This window comes from Notolabrus celidotus, chromosome 23 (genome assembly GCF_009762535.1).
Source record: "Notolabrus celidotus isolate fNotCel1 chromosome 23, fNotCel1.pri, whole genome shotgun sequence".
In the NCBI taxonomy this organism is placed as follows: Eukaryota; Metazoa; Chordata; class Actinopteri; order Labriformes; family Labridae; genus Notolabrus; species Notolabrus celidotus.
Genome location: NC_048294.1, coordinates 454,350 through 472,383, shown reverse-complemented (window position 1 = coordinate 472,383; position 18,034 = coordinate 454,350). Strand labels below are relative to the sequence as shown.

At 39.4% G+C, this 18,034-nt stretch overlaps 2 protein-coding genes and 1 long non-coding RNA gene across 3 annotated transcripts; 2 read left to right on the top strand and 1 right to left on the bottom strand.

The window, feature by feature from the left end:
• The first annotated feature begins 976 nt into the window (after nt 1-976).
• Nucleotides 977-8,642, top strand: LOC117807747. The gene is made up of 10 exons (XM_034677146.1): nt 977-1,235; nt 1,333-1,578; nt 1,660-1,800; nt 2,861-2,935; nt 3,093-3,178; nt 5,534-5,636; nt 5,785-5,844; nt 5,997-6,257; nt 6,339-6,584; nt 8,052-8,642. Exons 1-10 carry the CDS (start codon nt 1,073-1,075, stop codon nt 8,273-8,275), a joined length of 1,605 nt encoding a protein of 534 aa, XP_034533037.1. The 5' UTR covers nt 977-1,072; the 3' UTR covers nt 8,276-8,642.
• LOC117807002 lies at nt 2,849-3,466 on the top strand. The gene is made up of 3 exons (XR_004629852.1): nt 2,849-2,935; nt 3,093-3,178; nt 3,302-3,466. It is a non-coding gene; the product is annotated as an uncharacterized LOC117807002 (long non-coding RNA).
• Nucleotides 8,643-10,840: 2,198 nt separating the features above from the next.
• LOC117807746 (butyrophilin subfamily 1 member A1-like) lies at nt 10,841-15,673 on the bottom strand. Its single transcript, XM_034677145.1, has 6 exons — nt 15,334-15,673; nt 14,912-15,167; nt 14,292-14,401; nt 11,439-11,780; nt 11,054-11,332; nt 10,841-10,965 (listed from the first exon to the last, which is right to left on the bottom strand). Exons 3-6 carry the CDS (start codon nt 14,398-14,400, stop codon nt 10,841-10,843), a joined length of 855 nt encoding a protein of 284 aa, XP_034533036.1. The 5' UTR covers nt 14,401; nt 14,912-15,167; nt 15,334-15,673.
• Between the last annotated feature and the right edge of the window lie 2,361 nt (nt 15,674-18,034).

The window sequence follows — 18,034 nt, the reverse complement described above, 5'->3', positions numbered from 1 at the left end:
TGTTAGCCACAATGAGTGCCGGTGAGCTCTTCCCCTTTAATGAGATCATTCCCAGAGGACCGGCAGGTAAGCTAGGCTACAATTCTCTGCAGACGGGGTCGCCTATTTCATGTAATTTTGCCAAAGTTAAGAATATATGTTCCAGGCACACATCACGGTGCAAATGCATGCACCAGTAGAAAAACATGGAGCTCTTCAGTTTGCCGTCAGTCTTTGTTTTGGGACTATTTTCAGACGCACCTCTCAGACCGGTGTTCTTCCACTGCATGAGCACGGATACACTCCGATCAACTGTTTGGATCAACAAGCATGTAGCAGGATCAAGTAGCGGTCTCGGTCTTTAGAGTGAATTAAACTCACTGTTCTGCACATTTAAAAGATGGAGACGTTCCTGTCTTTATCCCGGCTGTTCAAACAAGCAGACCTCCTGTAAGCCAGGGAACTCTGGAGGATGACTGATGCAGACTGGAGCCGGATGTGAGCCACTGCTGGTATCCTCTGATTCAGAAAGGTCCTGAAGTTGTCACTAAGTCCTTCTCCTGAAAGCAGATTGGGCTCACAGTTTACACACCGGCACCACCAGGTAACGTGGGATGATGAGTGCCTGGACCATATTTTCTTAACCTTAGCGAAATTACATGAAATAGGCGACCCCATCTGCAGAGAACACATCCTAGCTTACCTGCTGGTCCTCTGGGAATGTTCTCATTAAAGGGGAAGAGCTCACCGGCATGCATTGTGGCTAACAGGAGCACTAGTGTACTGTAACTCATACGACCCCACTTCAAAAACACTGAAGTATCCCTTTAAATGGAAGACCTCTGGGTTCATGAGGGAGCTCATCGTTGTAATTCAACACCTCAATATTCCTCTTGACTTTGTAGAGTCCTGTTGTTTTGAATCGGTTATTTCTTTCACTTTTGCTAATCTTATAAAACATCCACTTCCTCATGTGTCTCTTTCCTCAGATACACCCTCTCTCCATATTGTTCCGAACACCCTCCAGCTCTTTGAATATGACTCTATCACCTGTGACTGTGTGGGAGTTGATCATGGAGTGGAGTGGAGAGTGATGAGGAAGATCTTGGGAGTTGAAAGAACCATCTGTGGTACCGACTGGGAGACATCAGTCGGACGCTGCAGTATTGAACATGCATATGAAGCAGACAGTGGTGAATACTGGTGTGAGAGCAACGGAACAACGAGGAGCAACTCTGTCAAAATCACCGTCACTGGTACGTTCAGCATCACCATTTCCATCACAACATTTTTACAAACAAACCCTCAGGGGTGGACTGATGTCTTCCTCTGGGTCCACTTGGTTTCTTTCAGCCGGCTCTGTGATCCTGAAGAGTCCGGCTGTTCCTGTGACTGAGGGAGAAGACGTCACTCTCACCTGCATAACAAAGAATGACTCATTAGTCCATTTAGCTGAGTTTTATAAAGATGGCCGACCGAAAGATACCGGCTATAATGGAAACATCATGATCCGTAATGTCTCAAAGGCTGATGAAGGACTCTACAAGTGTGCCATCTATGAAGTTGGAGAATCCCCCGAGAGCTGGTTGGCGGTCAGAGGTGAGACAACAAACACCCTGAGTGATATTCTGTGTTAGCTTCAGTCTTATTTAAAATGTAATTTATCAAGAGTCTCTACAGAACCTCACGAGGAGACACATCCTCCCCCCCATTGGTCCTCTAATGTCCTCATCATGTGGGCTTTGTGTTTGGCGGCGGTGCTGCTGCTGCTGCTGCCGGCAGTGATAGTGGTGGGACTCTGTCTTTGTCTGAAACACAGAGGTACAGATTACAGTTAGAAAAAGATAACTTTAAAGTTGTGATTTATTTTGCTTTGCTTTGTTTCACTGAAGTCTTGTGCTGGTCTGCTTTTCAGCTAACCGGTCAGTGACCAGACCTCAACCAAGTGAAACAGAAACAGGTAAGGAAGACAAGGGATGTGTTGGGAATGTGACTAACTATACACCTTGCTTGACTGGCTGCAGAAACACCTTCTGTTTAAGACTTCAGTACTGCAACCACATAAATAACTCTTCAAATTCCACTGGGTAGAAATGCATATGAAGGGGTTAAAAACCACAGTAGACGCCTCCCTTTAGAGGTGTTCCAGGCACGTCCAACTGGGAGAAGGCCCTGGGGTAGACCCAGAACTCTGTGGAGGGATTATATCTCCCGCCTGGTCTGGGATCACTTTGGGATCCCCCAGGAGGAGCTGGAAAGTGTTGCTGGGGAGAGGGATGTCTGGGACCCGACCCTGGATAAGAGGAAGAAAATGGATGGATGGATGGAAACCACAGTATAGTCCAGAAACCAGCTCCCTATCTGCAAAGATCTCGATCTCTCGTGTTCATTATTTGTAGTAGTGTTCACTAGCAAGGACCACGCCACACAAGGATATAAGTTTGAACATTTAATTGAATTTAATTTCAAGCTGATCTTGACCCCGGTTGTACCTGGAAGTAGACAAGGGCATAGAAGAAGGGAGCACAAGTTGAGTAGAAGGGGATAAGGAGAGAGGTTAAGTGCAGTGGAGTAAAGTGAGGGAGGGTGGGTTGAAGAATCACAGATAGACGGTTGGAGTAGGCTGGGTACGTTTAAGTAGGCGTGTCAGGGGATTGAGGGTGTGGTTTAGGTGTGGTCCTGCTCCTGAATTTAAGTTACCACCTTAACTTCATTTTTATTAACATCTCAAGAAAGCTCGACTGTCTTTTTAAAGAATGCTGTGAACTACTGAGGCGTTTTTCTTTACCTCCATTTGGCGTAAACTTCTCCCTGACTTGAATTTAAATCAGATTTAGAACAGACACTTCTTTTATTGCCGGTTTTCTCTGTTTTCTTTTAGTCTCTGAAGCGACCGGTGCTGCACAGCCAAACGGGGAAGCGTATTCTCTCCTTGCAACGTACAGAACTTCAGAAGGTATGTCCAACACAGAGTGACATGGACTACAAACTCTTGAAAGTAATGAAGAGTTAAAAAAGTGGAACAATTGAGAAGCATGAGAGATAGAAAACCTCATGAACCATTCAATTCAAATGCTAAAAACCTGAAACATTATTTTTTTTCTCCAAATCAGAAGCAGATGAATTCAGCGACTCAGCGGCCTCAGACTCTGAACAACAATACACAAATGAATACATCTTATCCAGTGCAGTCGACGAGGTAAGAACCACTTCTCATATCCAGTGTCTCATGAAAACATCTGGTGGCATGTTGAAAAGTTGGCACGTTGTCATCAATGCTCCTTTTTGTCTCTCCTCATGTTTTCTTTATTTTAAATCACAGAGAGCAGAGACGTCTGACCAATGAGGAGACTCAATCTGTCACATCATGGACATGGATTGGACGTTACATCCAAGGACTTCCTGTTGTTCCCCATGATTTCATTGTGCTGACATTAGTTGCTCTGTCTTGTGTTCTCACTGCAAAAATAAAGTTGTTTATTCTAAATGATGATTCTAAATGCTAATTAATTTAATTTCACATGCTGACATGTTCTCATGGAAACCTGTAGCTGAGGTCTGCAGCGAGCTCGCAGCATCAGGGTTGTTATTAAAGAGTGTTACGTGCAGTTTGACCACATTGTATGTAGAGCAGCTTTTAATAAGACGAGCTGCAGCCTTTAAAATAACTCTCTGAGGTCAGGTTCTAGTTTGTCGATCACGCACACTGAGGCAAACGTGTGAGAGCCGGTGAAACATCTTTGTGCCATGCATTTATTAAACAGTTGGTGTTAATATAAGTGACTGCCCTGACCTTTCTGGGTTGCAGTTTCAACACTTCATCCTCTTATTCTGCAGACTGTTGTTTAGATAAAGTTTACACACAGCCACTAAGAACATTTCATGACTGTTTAACACCGGCTGACTTACAGTGAGTCCTTGATAAGTGACAGTACTTAATACTGATGCAGTAAACAGAGAGACCTTTAGTCCAAAGCTTGATCTGTAAGGCAACTGGACTGGTAGAAATCCTTGAAGACGTTTCACCTCTCCTCTGAAAGGCGACCTTAAGAGACCTTTAGAGACAAACACCATTCATATCTACTGCCCCCTTGAGGCTATGCTTGTTGGTGATGATGAAAATATGATGATGATGATGATGAAAGTCATCCCATGGCTGCAGGTAAACTCAGATTTTGCAGCAGATGGTGAAAGAGCTACAAATCAAACACACTTACACCTGGCCGGCCACAACTGAGGGGTGCACCATCTTGAAGCTGTCTTTAGGTTCAGGTTCAGGTTCAGGTTCAGGTTCAGGTTCAGGTTCAGGCTGCTCTATTTGTACCCATAGGTAAATTTGTTTTGCAGCCAGTGAGATATCAGATCATGACATTGTAGAGATCAGGGGGGGGCTCCACAGGTCAGTAAAGATGCAAATAAAACTCAAAACAACTCTTTACTGTCGCTGCACGTTTATTTTATGCAGGTGAAGCTTAAGCATAACTCAGATATGATGTTCGGTCCAGCAGCATGAGGCCCAGGAAGATGACTCTGCTCTGACCCCAGTCTTGACCTTAGGTTACCAAGGTAACTAACATACAGCAAATGTCACTTAAAGAGACAGTACAGAAGGTGATCATTACAACATACAGTTACAAAACAGATGTAACAAGGAAGAAAATAGGAGTTAAAGCAAACTACCTTTAAGTGCTAAACACACTAAAATATCCTCAAACTAATTTAACAATAAAAAAGATAAAATCAATATTTAATAATAGTGCTCAAGGTTCCTTTTAAAAAGGCTTTTCAGTAACAATTAACCAAAAAAACTACAAAAAGATCTGGACTTGAGTCGTTAAATGAGAGTTTTGAGTCTGTATGTAGAAAGAAAACACTGGCTCGTTCAGTGATTGCAGCAGGAACAAAGCTGTGTTTGTACCGCTTTGTTTTGCACCTAGGTGGTTTCACTTTGGGACCTTAATCCGAGTTCACTGACCCTGTTTCATCAAGTCAAGTCTCACAGGAAGTAACTCCTCAAATTAAACAGTTTTCCCAACTTGGTGTGAATATGAATGGTACTTCACCCTAATCCTACACCTGAAGGACCTGAACCAAGACTGATGGCCAGACCTTGTTATGGTCCCTCCCTTCTGTTGTCCAGGTGAACCCACATCCTGGTCCTGGGTGTTAGAAGCCTGAGTGCTGCCTTCAGGAGGCAGAGGCATGAGGAGTAAGGACTTCTAGGGATTTCTGTGCTTGTTAAGTTTTGTTGATTTGTTGTTTAGTTGTCGTTGGTTTATTAATTAGTCCGTCAGTTAATTATTAATCCAATGCTTTGGAGTGTTGAAGGTGTTTCCTGTGATTCTTCCTCAGGTGTCACACTTTGTTCACCACACAGGGTCACTTTGCAGTTTGACATTTCGTTCATCTGATCCTAAACCCATTTGTGAGTGTTGTACGCCCCCTGTTGGCGCTTCATTTGCTATTACAATAGACCTGAGGAGGACTTTCTGACCTGGGGCCCCCCTACTGGAGTCACACTTGTCTGCAGTGACATCATGTGTTAACCACACAGGAAGAGGAGGCTCTTATCTGCATCTTCAGTCAGCTCTACTTCAGTGTGCTGATCAGTGTGAAGGACGACGTGATGGAGATCACATCCCTCTGCATCAGACTGAGTGAGTCCTGACTCTGAATTCAAGGTTACTTTATGTGTAAGATTATTTTTGGATGCTTAGCAGACTTTAAACTCTTATTCTAATCATTGCAGATAGAATAAATATTCCATATATCTGAGACAAAACCTTTCCTCTGTTGACTCTTCAGCGTTGACTTTTTCCTTTCTTCTGGTGGGACACGTTCACCTTAATGATTCACAGGAAAATGGTAAGTAACAGTTCATTCTGATCTCTTAAAATCATCATTGAGAACTTATATATTTTTGTTCTTAAGGTCAGGACTTCACCAGACAAATGTCATATGTCAGATCTTTGAATGAAAGTCACTTGGATGTCTCTGTGTCTCTGTCTCTACTGCAGTTTTCGCTGAGATAGTCCCGACCAAGCTGCAGCTTTTCGAGTACAAGTCCATCTCTTTTACCTGTGAGGGTTTTCAAGTCCAGACTGGACTGAAGGTCATGAGGACGGTAAAGGATAAAGCAGGTCAATGTGTGAGCACCTGGGAGACGATGACACAGTCCATCTGTGCCATCAAGCCTGCTTATAAGACCGACAGTGGAAGGTACTGGTGTGAGAGTGAAGCAGGAGAGAGAAGCAACACCGTCAACATCACCATCACTGGTAACAATTAAAACTACACACTCCTCATGCTCCTTGAAACTTTGAAGCTCTTTTTGAAGCTCCATTTGTTTCTTCTTGCAGGCAGTGCTGTGATTCTGGAGAGTCCTGTCCGTCCTGTGAAGGAGGGGGACACGGTGTCTCTGCGCTGCAGGAGTAAAGAGACCTCTTTTGCACACGTGGCAGATTTCTATAAAGACGGTGTCCACATCGGCACCGGATCCACGGGGGAGACTTCAATCCGGAGTGTTTCTAAATCTCATGAAGGACTTTACAGGTGCAGCATCTCTGACTTTGGAGAATCACCGCAGAGCTGGCTGGCTGTCAGAGGTGAGACAAGCAGAATTTGAGACAAGTCTTTTTGCTCTGAAATGTGTTGATTCTTCTAAAGTTCAACTGTTCTACACTGGGATAGTTTAATTCTCTGTTGTTGCCGGTGTCCTACATGTTACCAAAATGACTGATGTTTCATTAAGTTTAATTGATAAATCATTTTTATTTCATGCATCATAACGCTTTTCATTTCAAATACTCTATAACCCCCAACAGAGCTTTAAATCTCCATCAATCTTGTTTTAAACTTTTGTAATCACTGTGTTGATGAAAACTCTCGACCTGCTGTCTTTAAGCAGCCCAACATATCATGTAAATCTTTGCTGCAGAAATGTGCAGAGGTTGTTAAGTTGAGATGAAATGCTCTGGTTTGATTTTGAAGGTCACAAAGTGGCAGAAGTATATCTTTGGTCTGTTTCATAGAATTCTAAAGGAGCTTTAAATGCAACTTTAAGAAATTAAACCCTACCTGACAGAACACGCAACACAGCTCCTGGTTCAGGCTCTTGTAATGTCACGCATTGACTACTGCAGCTCTCTCCTGGCAGGCCTCCCTGCATGCACAGTTAAACCTCTGCAAATGATCCAGAACCCAGCAGCAGCACGTCTGGTCTTCAACCAGCCTAAGACAGCTCATGTCACTCCCCTGCTCATGCAGCTACACTGGCTTCCAGTTGCAGCTCGCATCAGATGCAAAACTCTAATCATGACTTACAAAGCAGGAACCAAAACCGCTCCAGTTTACCTGGAACCCCTAATGCAGGTCTACTGCACCCCTTCTCGCCCGCTACGCTCAGCCTCTGAAAGGAGCCTAGTGCTTCCAGCAGATAAGGCCTCAAAATCACGAGCTGGACTCTTCTCTTCTGTTGCCCCTAAATGGTGGTTCCAATCGATCTGCAGAGTCCCTCTCTACTTTCCAAAGACAGCTAAAGACCCAGCTCTTTAGGAAGCACTATGCACTTAGCTAGACTGTTCTCCACTGTTGTCCCCAGGGGCAGATCATGTCTTCCAGCTACAGTTGACTCACACTGTCCTGCTCTACTCTGGGACTCTGTGTTCAGGTCTGGAGTGACCCAGCACTTTGGTCATTATTGTGGTGATGTTAATTGTTGATGATAATGGAAGGTCTTAAATGGTTTGGTTCCTTCATTGTAGATGTTCCTTATTTACTTTGTGCATTGCCTTTACACTGCTTGGCAGTACCTGCACCCAAACTGACTTGAAGCTCTTTGTTCCTCTTACTGATCTTGTTTCCTCTTGTCTAGATCTTTGCTTGTGTTGTTCTTGTTCTCGTATGTACGTCGCTTTGGATAAAAGCGCCTGCTTAAGGACATTGGAACATTATAACATTGTAACTTTCCATAAATACAAAAAATGTTTATAACAATAGAAAGAATATACCTGATGTTAGAGAGGTAGATTTAAGGCATGCAGATTCTCACTATGTCCTTTCTGTGTCTACAGCGCTCCCCGGTGGGCCTCTACCCCCCTCAGATCACTCCTGTCACACCTACCTGGTCCTCAGAACGGTTTTCACTGTTTTAATGGTGGCTCTCCTGCTGGTGCTGGTCTCACTGCTTCACTTTGGAAAACTCAAAGTCACTCAGAAGATTGTCTGCATTTGTAAAGTTTGTAAAGGGAGCTGCCAAACTACAGAAAACAAAGACGTTAGTGACAAAGAGCAGTGAGTGAAGAGTTACATACCGCTGGGATCACACAGGACTGGATTTACCAACACTGAAGACCTTCAGTGTTTCTGTCAGACGCTTCTGTCTCTCCTTTTTATTTAAGGTGATTTAAAAGTGAAGACAGGCAGAGTCACATGCAGAATGTGGGTTTAAAGGATGTGTGAAATATGTGCTCTGCATCATGGTCAGTGTTTCATTTTAGACTCTACATGTGCTGATGATAATTTCAGGGTCTGAGGTAATGACCACAGAACTGACTGACAGACAGACGCAGAGGGTCTCTGTTTATAACAGACTGAACAAAAAGGTCTTTCTAAGTGAATGCATGTCTCTTATTGTTTCTCTGCATGGTGTTTCCTTTAAAGATACTGTACCATTTCAATATTCAGCATGAAAACATATTTTAAAGGAAGCTGTTTGTATAAAAAAAACATAATTTAATTTAATTAATTTCATGATAAAGACAGATATTGTAATTTTTATATGTTTAGACTGTTTTTAGTTTGTGTGCAAAGCAAAGGACTTCAGCTTTTGTTTACTGCATGTCTTAAAATTGAACTGTTTCATAACTTTGTTCATTTTGCAGCATATTTTTCTCAAGATCCAGAATTTACTTTCCTTCTCTGTTTTTTTGTGCATCAGGAAATAAAGACATTGATGAGATAAGATCAGATATTCCTTTATTCGTCCCACGGGAAATTTAAAGTGTTACACCAAAACAGTATTAAATAAACAAGAGCCTCTAAAATAGTAATTATCAATAAGTTAGCAGCTCAAAAAAGGCATTTTTGTCTTAATCAAGTTGATGATTAATGATCATCTTATGTGTTTTTTATTTTATTCAATCTGCAGCAGATTGAAGAAAAAGCCCCAGAGTAAATTACTTTTCTGTTTTAATTAATATTTCACAAAGTATTGATAAACATTCAACACTTTGACTACTTCCAAAGCAGGAATTAACAGCATGTGAAACAAATGAATAAACTCAAAATTTAACCAAAAGAAAACAATGCCACAAAATAAAATTATACAATGCATATCATCTGAATGTGGGACACACTTGAACACAGTAGGCTTGGTCATAATTACAAGAAAAAAGCTTGAAAATATTTCAAGTTAAGGTTAGAAACACCACTTTAACAGCATTTTGCAGTCATTTTTAAATCAACACAATTATCTAATTCAACTAATGTTTGCAATTTTGTCTGCACCTGATATGTTTCATTGTTTGATTTATTTCTGATAAAGAAAGTTAAAAACTGACGTCATATAATCTGAAGCTGTGACGTAGTATCCGGTTTATGTTTTCTGTCTGTACTCAGAAAGTTTCCTCTGAATCTCCCTCAGTTGTTCACAGATGTCTCTCTTGTTGCTCTCTACTGCCCTCTTTCTCTCCTTCATCACTTTCAGCACATCATCTGTTGTGTTCTGGAGTATATCTGTTTTTTGGTCAAGTTTCTCCTCCTCATGTTGTCTACTCTCCAGATGATTTTTAGCTGTTACTGCGACTCTTTTCATGTCCACATATCCCTGAGCTCGGTCACCTTCTGCCTTCTCCTCAGCTGACTGAAACTTATCATTAATATCTTTAATGGTTCTCTTCATGTCCTCTTCTTGATGTCTGAGTTCATCTCTCTGTTTCTTTACCTCTTTGCTTCGCTCCATCAGTCTATGAACATTTCTTTCCAAGTCTTTCTCCTCTTCCTCTTTCTTCTTCAAGTCTTCTTCAAGTCTTCTCCTTATCTCCTCCAAATCCTTCTGCAAGTCTTCTTCAAGTCTTCTCCTTTTCTCCTCCAAATCCTTCTTTAAGTGTTCTTCAAGTCTTCTCCTTTTCTCCTCCAAATTCTTCTGCGAGTCTTCAAGGGTTTTCCTTTTCTCCTCCAAATTCTTCTGCGAGTCTTCAAGGGTTTTCCTTTTCTCCTCCAAATTCTTCTGCGAGTCTTCAAGGGTTTTCCTTTTCTCCTCCAAATTCTTCTGCAAGTCTTCAAGTCTTCTCCTTTTCTCCTTCTCTTTCTTCTGCAAGTCTTCTTCAGGTCTTTTATTTTTCTCCTCCATCTCCTCATTTTTTCCTGCCATGAGTTTCTCTGTTTCTCTCTCTGGTTCTCCAGATTCATCCTGATTCTGCTTTGCCTCTGTGAGTATGTAAGAACAGAGCAGTAATGTTAAGTTTGTGCTTTGTTCAATTTTGTTGAGCGAAAGTGTAAAACTGAAAACCAGAGATGCAAAAAGAACCTTGAGTACCCTCGCTCCTTAAAAGTAAGGTCATTTTTTTTTATTATTTTAAAGAAATACCTGACAGCACACACAGTGTATAACTAAGAAGAGTAAAATAAAATATTACAACTATTGGTCCGCTTTTGATCCATTCAATTGTATTTTGAATGCATTATAAACTTCCATCAGCTCACTGAACATAACTCAGTATTAACACTTAAACCTTTTTTTCTATTACATGATTGAATAATTTACAAACTTCTATATATCCCTGATGGATAGACTTTTTATGATCCTACACATTGGTGACATCTAGTGTTTGATTGTTCACATTACAGTCACAAATCTTTACTAACCTTTGATTTGATTTTGTCTCCATTTCCAAAAGACAAAGGCAGCTGCACAAACAACACCGAGCACAAGAACCACTATGATGCTGATATAAACAACGGGAGAAGAGGTTTCAAAGAAATCCACTGAAAGATAAAACACAGGAAAATATTAATTTAATAAAACATCACCTCAGCTATTAGAAGATAAAATGAACAATGGGGAAATACTCACCTGAAATCTGAATGTGTGTCTCTCTGGTCTGGTTGATGTTCCTCTGATGGACTCTACAGGTGAAGATGTTGCTCTCTCTCTTCTCCACAGTCACTCTGCTGCTCACAGTAAAGAGACCATCAGGACCTCTGTGAGTCTCTGTAGGTCCATCAGAGAACTCCTTCCCCTCACTGTCCAGCCACAACAGCTCAGGCTCAGGGAACCAGCCTACAGATCTACAGTCTAATGAAACTTTGTCGCTGACTTTAGATAAGCTGATGTCAGGTGAGGAGACAGATCCTAACAGAGAGGAGGAAATAGAAGGGATAAGTATTTTTACATATGTTTGAATAGTGAAGAAGCTTCATGTTAAGAATCAATGTAAAAATAAAATAGACCCTCTTACCAAAGAGAAGCTCAACATTTGCGTCTCTGTCAATATTGGGAAGGAAGCACCGGTATGTTCCTCTATCAGACAGTTTCACTCTGGAGAGTTTCAGTGACACGTTTCCATTCTTCAGTTCATTGATGAACAGAGATGTTCTTCTCACATAGGATGGATGTTGATCACCCAGCAGCTCTTCACCAGAACGCCACAGGTAAACAAACCTTGGCTCCAGGTCTTGTCTGGTCCACTCCACAGTTTGGGTAGCAGCATTCAGAGCAGGTTTGAGGTGGCATGGCAGAATGACGTCATCACCAATATTCGCCACTATTGGTTGAAATGAACCGATAACTTGAGGAACACCTGGGAAGAAATTGTGTTATTCATGAGGACAGAATTCCAACATTGTAGATGAGCATTATTAAGGTTTAAAGGATTTGGCAGATTGCCAAAATAACCTCCAACTTTGAACGTCCACCAAAGTCACACCCACTGATGTAAAAATAATCCATTAATACATTTTCATGTTCAATGTGTCTACTATACACTGAGTGATGTAGGACTTAATCAGACAAAAACCCTGGGACTAGTTTGTTCTAATAGGTGCAAATTGCCCAAATAGGAAATTGAACTCAAATTTCTGCACTTCCAGTCGGGAGTTCACAAAAAATGATAAATATTTTTTTGTAGGTTTTGGCATGATGAACTTTGCAAAAATTGTTCATTCATGTTGGTTAAACTAGATGCAGGGGCCTTAATTTTAAAGCCCTAGGAGGTGATGGATCAGGTATTTACACAAAACCAATGAATTCATAAATGATTTTGCAGGGAAGGAGTTTTGGGCAAAGTTTGATGAGTTTTGGGCCACATTGAGGCAAATATAAACAAAGCCTAGAACCATTTTACTTGAGTATCTCTTCTTTTTAAAAACAAACACAGACTCCATCTTTAAGTTAAAGAAAATACATATATAAGAATCATAACAAAATCTAACTACCTTGAACCTACCAATGCATTATTTATTAGTTTAAAGGCCCTTACATTTTATGATTTAGTGGAACACAAAACAGCTCAGGTAATGTATAAAGCAAAACATAGTTTACTTCCTAACTGTGTTCAGAGGTTGTTTGAAATCAGAGAAAGCAGGTATGAATTAAGAGGAACAGGTATTTAAAAACAAAAACAAAGACAAGGACAAATATAAAACAGAGGTGTGTGTCAGTTAGAGAGGTAAACTTTGGAACAGATGTGATGAGGAATTAAAAATGTGTAACTCCCTTTGTGTATTTAAAAAAATGTTGTGGATGTAATATAAACTGTAATATAAATGAGGTTTCACTAAGATTTCTGAACTACCGCTTGTTGAGATTGAAATGTGTTTTGTTTTTTTGTTTGTAAGTTTGTTTCTGAATGAAGCGTTTAAATATTGCTTTATTATAAAATAACATAATTACTTGCACAGTGTTGCCTATACAGTATAAGTTATTTTACAGGGTAGTCAGGATAAGCCTTGGCTTCAGCCTACACCTTTTTTAGTCAGCATGGGATTGGCCAAAATATATGTGGATGTGTATGCATGTTTATATGAATGTATGTTTATATGTATGCATGTTTATATGTTTATATGTATGCATGTTTATATGTTTATATGTATGCATGTTTATATGTATGCATGTTCATATGTATGCATGTTCATATGTATGCATGTTAATATGTATGCATGAATGTAATTGTGTATGTATGCATGTTTATATGTTTATATGTATACATGTTTATATGTATGCATGTTTATATGTATGCATGTTTGTATGTATGCATGTTTATATGTTTATATGTATGCATGTTTATATGTTTATATGTATGCATGTTCATATGTATGCATGTTTATATGTATGCATGTTTATATGTATGCATGTTTATATGTGTGCATGTTAATATGTATGCATGAATGTAATTGTGTATGTATGCATGTTTATATGTTTATATGTATACATGTTTATATGTATGCATGTTTATATGTATGCATGTTTATATGTATGCATGTTTATATGTATGCATGTTTATATGTATGCATGTTTATATGTATGCATGAATGTACTTGTGTATGTATGCATGTTTATATGTTTATATGTATACATGTTTATATGTATGCATGTTTATATGTATGCATGTTTATATGTATGCATGTTCATATGTATGCATGTTTATATGTATGCATGTTCATATGTATGTATGTTTATATGTATGTATGTTTATATGTATGCATGTTTATATGTATGCATGTTCATATGTATGCATGTTTATATGTATGCATGTTTATATGTATGCATGTTTATATATATGCATGTTTATATATATGCATGTTTATATGTATGCATGTTTATATGTATGCATGTTTATATATATGCATGTTTATATGTATGCATGTTTATATGTATGCATGTTTATATGTATGCATGTTTATATGTATGTATGTTTATATGTATGCATGTTTATATGTATGCATGTTTATATGTATGCATGTTTATATGTATGCATGTTTATATGTATGCATGTTTATATGTATGCATGTTCATATGTATGCATGTTTATATGTATGCATGTTTATATGTATGCATGAATGTACTTGTGTATGTATGTATGTGTATGTGTACGTATGCATGTACAGATAGATATGTGTGTGTATGTATATGCTGGATTCTATATATATTTTCTTGATGAATCTCTCAGTGATTGTTTTGTTTTTTGTTTTTATTTGTGATTTTCACGTGGCTCCTTTGTTGTGGAGGGACGTGTTGGTTGTTGACGCAGACCAAAATAAACCTTATCACTCAGAATCAATTTTGATGGACTAAAGACATGTCGGTGAGTTACCTCCACAGCAGTGTGGCAGCAGAAGCAGGAACAGGATGTGGAAAACCATCTCACTGAGGACACAGGGGGGCAGTGTTTGGGGGGATTGTCCCTCCTTCACATGAAACATCCTGGGTGTTTGAAATGATAACACGTGTCAGTCTACGGCCAAATGCAGGGTTTGACATAAATTGCAGAATAACGTCATGCAGTATTGAAGAAGACTTCAGTCTAAGACTGTAAACTTGTAATTATTTTCTGTTTGCCACATGATGCAGGTCGAAGGCACTGCTGCAAACGGCTCCATTTAAACCTCAAGGTGATACAGTTTATGAGACAGACTAAAGAATGAGGTTAAAATTCTTTAGCTTACTATGCACTTTTAAGTATATCTATTTCAGTATGTTTTACTCGTATGTAGATTTAGATTCTGTCCTCTCCAGAAATCAAACACAACTCTGTTAAAGTTCAAACAGCTTGAAGTGAACAACAGTCACAGTCAGTGAGCGTTGTGTTCTTCATATTACATCTCATAGTATTTATATCTTTCCACAGATGAAGTGTTGATTTGTTAAAGTTACAGTTCATGTTAACTTTGATAAAGAGAAACACAGAAGATGATTCAATAAAATCTAACGTACCTGTTGAAGTGTGATCCTGCTGCAGAGAAGTGACGGCTGTTATCAAATTAGAACAATCAAATAGACTTCACACTCTGATACACCTTCAGATTTAAGGAGTCCCTTTATGATGACTATAACCTTCATGTTTAATGGCGGCTCACATTAAATGATCACATGTAGATTAACACTGGGACACCAGGCTGTCTCAAGCTGATATTTGGGTTGTTCTCTTTGCAGCTCTTGACAGAGAGACGTGTTCATCATCAGGTCACTCCTAGAAAGGTACAAGCCAGTACGTTAAATTCAGGTGAAAGCAGCAGATTTATTGAGATTCAGAGAGAAGAGTACAAGGCCAGAACAATAAAAAATAAAGTTGTCTAAATAAACCTTAAACTTCCCTCACAGAAAGCAAAAACTTAAGGACATGATATAACCCTTACCTGAGCTGCTGACCACCATGAACAGGAGAAAATAAGGACACAACAAAAGGCTACTCACTCCTACACAAAAGCTACTCAGTGCTTCATATTCAGTGTTTTTATTCATACAATATTTACAAACTAATATATCATCAGTTGATCAATATGTCTCACACACTGTCTGAAGGCTAGGATAACTCAGTTTACATATATACTGCTGTGCTGGTCTGAAGTGCAGAGCAGGCTGCAGCTGCTGAGATTTGAAACCAGTGATGTCCGTCTTCATCCAATCCAGAAGCAGCAATTCTGTTTGAACGGGCCAATCAGAGGCTGCACCTCCATCAGCACCTGATTCACTGAGACACACCCACAGAAACACCTATGGTGTGCAGAGGAAGAGACTGAACTGCACAATACAACATGAACAAATCACTCAATATATGACCCAGGGTCAGAGGGGTCCACATTTAAATACAAATCTGGCAACTGAAGAAAAACATTTGAGAAGTTCAGAGTAGTCGTGACAAAAGTTTATTTGTTCATTAAAAAAACAAATCAAAAACAGTCATCAGTAGCATTTAAAAAATATGTTTAAAAAGAGCTCTAATATAAAAACAACAGCATCTCACAAAAACTGATTCACAGGTTTTACTCATGTATGATCATCTGTGGACCGGGGAGTGCTCTGAGGAGCTTTCATGCTGTTTACTTCACCTGCAGGAAAAGCTGTTCACTCTGTTAGGAACTGAAAGAACTTATAGTGTAGAGACTATGACACTTTGAGAACATATGTATGAAATCATTTTTTAAATTATATAATTGAAAAAATTAAAAAATCTTTGGTAATAGTGGTAAAGATAGGTAAATCACTCTGGATTATTAAATCAAACACACTTAAGAGTTGTATTTATGTCATAGGAGAGTAGCCAAGCGTGAATTTAAATTTGATACAGCAAAATAATCTCCTACCAAAAACAGATCAATAAAAGCAACACTTTAAAACACAGCAATGTTAAAAAAAAAATTAAAAATGATAAAATATAAGTAAATGAACAGTAAAGATTTAGTTTTGGTTTTGTCCTGGAGAAAAAAAGACTGATCAAACTTCTCTTTGGTCACATCTTGACTGAAATAACTATAATAATGTTATTATAACTAATTCAAATGTTCTTAATTGTTGATCCAAAATAATATATATATATATATATATATATATATATATATATATATTTTTTTTTTAACTGATCTATGCATATGTAGGAGGTGACATAATGTATATATCTGTTATATTTTATTTTTACCTTTAATATCCTCCTAATTCAACACTAAGTGAATCATCATACTCAGCTTTAAGCTGCTGGTACAAAAGAATTTACCCAAATATATAAAGTTTATTTCACATGATATATGTGAAACGAAAATAATGTTTATTCAAAGTATTAAACCTTAGGACTTGAAGAAGGTTTTTTTTTTTCTCCCTTTGCCTGCTGTGTTTGAAGTTTCACTGCTGCCTGTCTCTCTAACAATGCTAACTGTTTCTGACTCTCGTCTCTCTGTCTCTGAGTCTCTCTGACTCTGGTCTCTCTGACTCTCTTCTCTCGAACTCTGGTCTCTCTGACTCTGGTCTCTCTGACTCTGGTCTCCCTGACTCATGTCTCTTTGACTCTGGTCTCCCTGACTCTGGTCTCCCTGACTCTGGTCTCCCTGACTCATTTCTCTCTGACTCTGGTCTCTCTGACTCTGGTCTCCCTGACTCATGTCTCTCTGACTCTGGTCTCCCTGACTCATGTCTCTCTGACTCTCATCTCTCTGACTCTCATCTCTCTGACTCTCATCTCTCTGACTCTCATCTCTCTGACTCTGGTCTCTCTGACTCTGGTCTCTCTGACTCTCATCTCTCTGACTCTGGTCTCTCTGACTCTTGTCTCCCTGACTCTGGTCTCTCTGACTCTCATCTCTCTGACTCTGGTCTCTCGGGCCCCCGTCTCTCGGGCCCCCGTCTCTCTGACTCTCTTCTTTCTGTCTCTGACTCTCTTCTATCTGTCTCTTTGTCTCTTTCAGGTATTTGTTGAATTGATCCTTGTCCTTCTCCAGTTTGCCTTTCCTTTGATTCATTTTATTAATCATATCATCTGTTGACTCCAGGAGTTTCTCTACATTCTGTAACAGTTCTTCATGTTCTGCCTTTCTCATCTCCAGATCAGTTTTGTTCTTTTCAAGCTTTTTCTTCTTGTCATCGCTGGTCACGAAGTTGGTTTTCTCCATTTTCTTCTTGTTCTCCTCTATATTCACCCTGTCATCCTGCTGTAGTGAGATGAGTTTCTCTCTCTGGGTCTTCAGATCCTTCTTCTGGTCCGTCAGTGTTGTTATCACCTGTTGTACATGATCTAATTCTCCTCCATTCCTCTCTAACTCCTCCTCCAGTTTAACCTTTGTGTTGTATAAATACTTTATCCTCTCATTTACTGTCATGGACTGTTCTCTGTCTCCAACCATCAGAGACTGCAGTTCCAGACTTGTTCCAAATGTTGTCTTCCACATCCCTCTTTCTCTCTTGGTTTCTACACAGAAAATCAATGAAATGTGTTTATCTGTGTTTGTGTTTTGAAATTAATATTTGAAAGAGTTTTAATTTAACTTACTCTTGTTTTCTCCCCATTTCATCACAACAAGGACCACAGCAACGACCGGCATGATGCACACAACCACACAGATGGTGATG

Coding starts and splice junctions, on each gene's coding strand:
- LOC117807747 (XM_034677146.1), top strand. CDS start 1,073: ATGAGGAAGATCTTGGGAGTTGAAAGAACCATCTGTGGTACCGACTGG. Junction 1,236..1,332: donor TGTCAAAATCACCGTCACTG/GTACGTTCAGCA, acceptor GGTTTCTTTCAG/CCGGCTCTGTGATCCTGAAG. Junction 5,637..5,784: donor ATCCCTCTGCATCAGACTGA/GTGAGTCCTGAC, acceptor TTGACTCTTCAG/CGTTGACTTTTTCCTTTCTT.
- LOC117807746 (XM_034677145.1), bottom strand. CDS start 14,400: ATGTTTCATGTGAAGGAGGGACAATCCCCCCAAACACTGCCCCCCTGT. Junction 11,781..14,291: donor GCTGCCACACTGCTGTGGAG/GTAACTCACCGA, acceptor ATTTCTTCCCAG/GTGTTCCTCAAGTTATCGGT. Junction 11,333..11,438: donor AAATGTTGAGCTTCTCTTTG/GTAAGAGGGTCT, acceptor CCTCTCTGTTAG/GATCTGTCTCCTCACCTGAC.